The 5323-nt window shown below is 56.2% G+C and overlaps 1 protein-coding gene across 1 annotated transcript in view; it reads right to left on the reverse strand.

Moving 5' to 3' along the window:
- Positions 1-230: 230 nt before the first annotated feature.
- RRM1 (ribonucleotide reductase catalytic subunit M1) overlaps positions 231-5323 on the reverse strand; it is a gene marked incomplete at its 3' end in the record, with an annotated part of 28217 nt that continues 23124 nt past the window's right edge. The window contains exons 13-14 of the mRNA XM_015425204.1: positions 3575-3796; positions 231-307 (exon numbers count right to left, since the gene is read on the reverse strand). Of these exons, the coding sequence (XP_015280690.1) occupies positions 231-307; positions 3575-3796 (299 nt within the window). The remainder of the gene's footprint in view (positions 308-3574; positions 3797-5323) is intronic.

Below are 5323 nucleotides of genomic sequence, written 5' to 3' on the forward strand. Positions count from 1 at the left end.
AGGGCCATGGGGTATAAATCCCACCTCTTTTTCTTCTTCTCTCAAGATTAGAGCCCACCGCTCTTAGCCACCACACCACACTGGCTCAAGTAATAAGCTGCTCTTTTGAAACCCTGGGCTCACTACGGAAACGTTCTTTGGGGAACTCTCTCACTGTGCACCTTCCTGCCCTAGGTACCCCAGCCACACCCCTGCCGACCACTGACTCTGAACCAGGCAGATTTACTCACTTGGCAATCTTCTCTTTCAGAGCCTTCCAGTCCCAGAGGTCCGTTGGGGTGACATTCCACATGTCATACTGAAGGATCTGAAAACACAGGAAAGGCCGAAGCACGTCAGACCCAACGGTCCACAGAGCGGAGCACGACGGAGCCTGCCCCAAACCCCAGCAAAGCCCACAGAACTGGGGGGGTGCGGGAGGCACAGAGCGGCAGGCTCCTTCAGGGCAAGGACTTCTTGCTGTGTGTACTCAAGGAGAGAAACTTTCTTCCAAGATTTATTTTTGTCTTCGGATTTATATTCGGCCCTCCCCACAAGCAGGGTCAGGGCGGATTACGACGGCAATTCGAACAACCATTAAAACAATACGGGAAATAAATAATTAAAACAGTTTAGAAGCAAGGAATAGGAGTTGAGAACAGATGGCGCTGCAATTTACAAATACGATGTTCTCAAAACTGGAGCAGCTGGCCATAAACCAGACTATGGCCCCGGTCACACGGACCAGATAACAGGAGGAGGCGCGGCTATTTGCAGCGGCGCAGTTAGACCCGCCAGAATGTGATCAGACGCGTCGGCTATAGTTCCGTCCCCCAGCGCCTGCAAACCATTTTCCAGTACTTTTTAACAAGTACTTTTTAACTGCACATTTTCGGCAGGATGCCACGGGTGCAAAACGCCCGCCAGATGTTGCAGTCTGATTGCACCCGGAAAATCCGCCCAAATTCCAGGCTCTCTCGCGGCAAATTCGGCGTGTGAATGGGGCCTATAAGACCTTTTCAGATGGGCCAATAGATGGAAAGCTTCAGTAAGGGAGACTAAACGATGGAATAAACAGACACCCACCATCTCACTTAAAAGTCTGGCGGAACAGTTCCATGATTAGATCGAGAAGCATTCCAAACATTTTGAGAGAGTAAAACTGTACATTCCATAAGTGGACCTCTTGATCCCTTGGCCTTTGCCTGCTCACTCCCCCCAGCCTTTCTGCCCAGGGGAGACCCAGCATAGTTCATGCCGCCCTCCTGTCATCCATTTTTTATCCACAGCAACCTTGGGAGGCAGGTTAGGCCGAGACTGTGTGACTGACCCAAGGTCCCCCCCTTCCACCAGCAAGTTTCCACGGCAGGGTAGGTGATTTGAACCTGGGTCTCCCAGATACTAGTCCGACACACTGACTGCAGCACCACACCAGCTTCTTCCATCTAGAGGCACAGGAGGCAGAAACTTCATATTCAGAAGCAGTTGTCCGCTGAATCCGAAAGTCAGGAGGCAGCATTAGGGGAAGGACTCGGCATCTACACCCAGTTGTTTGCTCACCAGAGGAACTGGCTGGCCACTGCGTGAGACAGGAAGCTGGACTAGAGGGACCCTCCCTGGTCTGACCCAGCAGGGCTCTTCTGACATTCTTATCAGGGGAAGGCCTCGGCCTCTCTGCCCTGTAGTTGGCCCTCCAGAGGAACTGGCTGGCCACTGCGTGAGACGGGAGGCTGGGCTAGGTGGACCGTCCCTGGTCTGATCCAGCAGGGCTCTTCTAAGGTTCTCATCAGGGGAAGGCCTCAGCCTCTCTGCCCTGTTGCTGGCCCTCCAGGGGAACTGGCTGGCCACTGCGTGAGACAGGATGCTGGACTAGAGGGACCCTCCCTCGTCTGACCCAGCAGGGCTCTTCTGACATTCTTATCAGGGGAAGGCCTCGGCCTCTCTGCCCTGTAGTTGGCCCTCCAGAGGAACTGGCTGGCCACTGTGTGAGATGGGATGCTGGACTAAAGGGACCCTCCCTGGTCTGATCCGGCACGGCTCTTCTGATGTTCTTATCAGGGGAAGGCCTCAGCCTCTCTGCCCTGTTGCTGGCCCTCCAGGGGAACTGGCTGGCCACTGCGTGAGACAGGATGCTGGACTAGAGGGACCCTCCCTGGTCTGACCCAGCAGGGCTCTTCTGACGTTCTTATCAGGGGAAGGCCTCGGCCTCTCTGCCCTGTAGTTGGCCCTCCAGAGGAACTGGCTGGCCACTGTGTGAGATGGGATGCTGGACTAGAGGGACCCTCCCTGGTCTGATCCGGCACAGCTCTTCTGATGTTCTTATCAGAGGAAGGCCTCGGCCACTCTGCCCCGTTGCTGGCCCTCCAGAGGAACTGGCTGGCCCCTGTGTGAGACGTAATGCTGGACTAGATGGACCCTCCCTGGTCTGACCCGGCAGGGCTCTTCTGATGTCCTTATCAGGGGAAGGCCTCGGCCTCTCTGCCATGTTGGTGGCCCTCCAGAGGAACTGGTGGACACTGCGTGAGACGGGAAGCTGGACTAGATGGAGCCTCACTGGTCTGACCCAGCAGGGCTCTTCTGATGTTCTTAACAGGGGAAGGCCTCGGCCTCCCTGCCCTGTTGTTGGCCCTCCAGAGGAACTGGCTGGCCCGTGTGGGACAGGAGGCTGGACTAGAGGGACCCTCCCTGTTCTGATCCGGCACGGCTCTGCTGATGTTCTTATCAGGGGAAGGCCTTGGTCTCTCTGCCCTTTTGTTGGCCCTCCAGAGGAACTGGCTGGCCACTGCCACAGGAAGGGGTGGCAGCTACAAGCATGGACGGCTTCAAAAGGGCCATTAGCCACAAGGTATAGATAGGGGCTCTGGGGCAAGTGATGCTCTGTCTTCTTGGTGCTTGGGGGAGCCAACAGTGGGAGGGCTTCTAATGTCCTGGCCCCACTGGTGGACCTCCTGATGGCACTGGTATTTCTGGCCACTGTGTGACACAGAGTGTTGGACTGGATCGGCCTTTGGCCTGATCCAACATTGGCGTCTCTTATGTTCTTATGTTCTTACTGTGTGAGATGGGATGCTGGACTGGATGGACCCTCCCTGGTCTGACCCGGCAGGGCTCTTCTGATGTTCTTAACAGGGGAAGGCCTCGGCCTCTCTGCCCCGTTGCTGGCCCTCCAGAGGAACTGGCTGGTCCCTGTGTGAGATGGGATGCTGGACTAGAGGGACCCTCCCTGGTCTGATCCGGCACGGCTCTTCTGAGGTTCTTATTTTGCACTCTACTGGAAACACAGCAGGGAGCTAATACAACCGATCAAGAGTTTGTTGCAAAGCAGTCACGGCTTTTTGTGAGCCCAGACCCAAGCAAACACTTCACCCCAGTATACCAAGGGATGGAGCTTTTACATGCATGAGCCCTGGCGGGGGGCAACGCTCCAAAATTAGAGTCAAACTTTCGAAATGGGACGGGGGAAACTTCTTGAGAAACCTGTAGTTGGAGCCCCAGCGAAGAGGGGCAGCAGGCTGGTACCAAAAGGGGCTTGGTTCCAAGAGGCCCACCCAGCTGGACTTCAGCTTAAACACCATTCCCCACGTGCGCCACTTACGCCTTTGCTGACGGGGGAGCCCTCGTAGGTCTCGTAAGGCCCGTGTTCTCTGGCCAGCTCGCAGCTGGCTTCCAGGGCCCCGTAGTAGATGGTCTCAAAGATCTGCTTGTTGAGCAGCTGGGCCTCCGGGCTTTCAAAAGGGAACCTCATGAGGATGAAGGCATCCGCGAGGCCCTGCACCCCGATGCCGATGGGCCGATGGCGCCTGTTTGAGAGCTCAGCCTAGAAGACGTCACAAGGGGCGAGGGGAAGGCCAAGTTAGAGCATCTGAAACCACGTCGTTCGGACGGCAGGCACACACACACACACACCAAAGACATTTTTTACCCTTCTAGTATCCAATAATTCATTTTAATTCTTATTCATCTGGGCCCAAATTCCTGATTTGCTAGTCCATGCGTTGGTACTCAACTAAGAACAGCACAGGAAGTAATCCTGGATTTTTCACACAGCACTCGACCCAGTCCCCAGTTTGTCACGTGAATACATGAAGCAGCCTTATCCTGGATCAGAGCCTTGGCACACCAAGGTCACCACTGTCTACTCAGACAGGCGACGGCTCTCTCTCCGGGGTCTCAGGCGGAGGGAGGTCTCTCACATCACCTAATGCCTGGTCCTTTTAAATTGGAGATGTCGGAAATTGAACCTGGGACCTTCTGCATGTCAAGCAGATGCTCTACCAATGAGCCACCCGTACCGCCTGATCCTTTTAACGGGAGATGGCTGTCCCAGTCCCGAGGTCCCGGGACACAGCCGGCACATCCCTGATCTCCCCGAAACGCCCCAGTCACCTGCCAGGAGCTGGAGCACACCGCCGCCGAGGCCTCCGCCACCCGCGACACCACAAAGAGAGCAGGGGGGCGCGGAGGCTGCCTCTGCGACGGAGGGGGCTCCACTCGGATGGGCACGGCCCCAAGTCTGAGAGCCGAAGAGGAGCGCCAGCCAGAGCACGCCAGCCAGAGCACGCCTCCCTACACGGCGAGGGAGGGGACGCCTAGGGATACCCGGGCAGGCATTGTTCTGACCGGGGTGGATGGGGCGGCGTCGGGCGCATCCTGGCTTAATGAGGGGAGCGTGACCCGGGGAGGAGGGTCAGCGCTGGGAGCAGGGCAGGAAACAAAAGGCGGAGAAGGTGGAGGAGTCGGGGAGGAGTAGCGAAAGCCGAGGCCGGGGAGAGACAAGGGACAGCGAGAGAGAGAGAGAGCAGCAGAAGTCCTGCCCCCCCCATAGGCTTGCCAAGCAAGTGCCGACGCAGCAGCTAAAAGAGGGACCTCCGAGGTGACGTTAACCTCGTCCCGTCTTCCTGAGACTCCTTCTCCACCTCATCCCCCCTTTTAGTACGCCCCAGACGCCGGGGCTGACCCTCCCTCTCCGAAGGACACGGCAAGCCACGGCCACCGAGGGCGGTAGCCCGGGCGGAGAAAGTGGAGCTTGTCAATGGCAGGCTCAGTTAAACGGACCAGATTTTAAAAAAATATTATAACTATATTTATATGACTGGTCTAGCGACTGTAATAAAATTCTGATCTGATCTGACCAGGTAGCAGGTGATGTGAAAGACCTTTACTGGAAATCCTGGACAGCGGCTGCCAGGCTGAGTAGACAAGACTGACCTTGAAGGACCAAAGGGGCTCTGGTTCAGGATCAGGCAGGTTCGTGTCTTCAGTTTAATTCAAAGGGCCAAATCAATTCTTGGGGAAGGAGCAAGCAAGACTAAAGATGTGAAGGCCCGGAAAAAACCCAGAAAAA

This window comes from Gekko japonicus, unplaced genomic scaffold, assembly GCF_001447785.1.
Source record: "Gekko japonicus isolate JY-2015 unplaced genomic scaffold, Gekko_japonicus_V1.1 scaffold6477, whole genome shotgun sequence".
In the NCBI taxonomy this organism is placed as follows: domain Eukaryota; kingdom Metazoa; phylum Chordata; class Lepidosauria; order Squamata; family Gekkonidae; genus Gekko; species Gekko japonicus.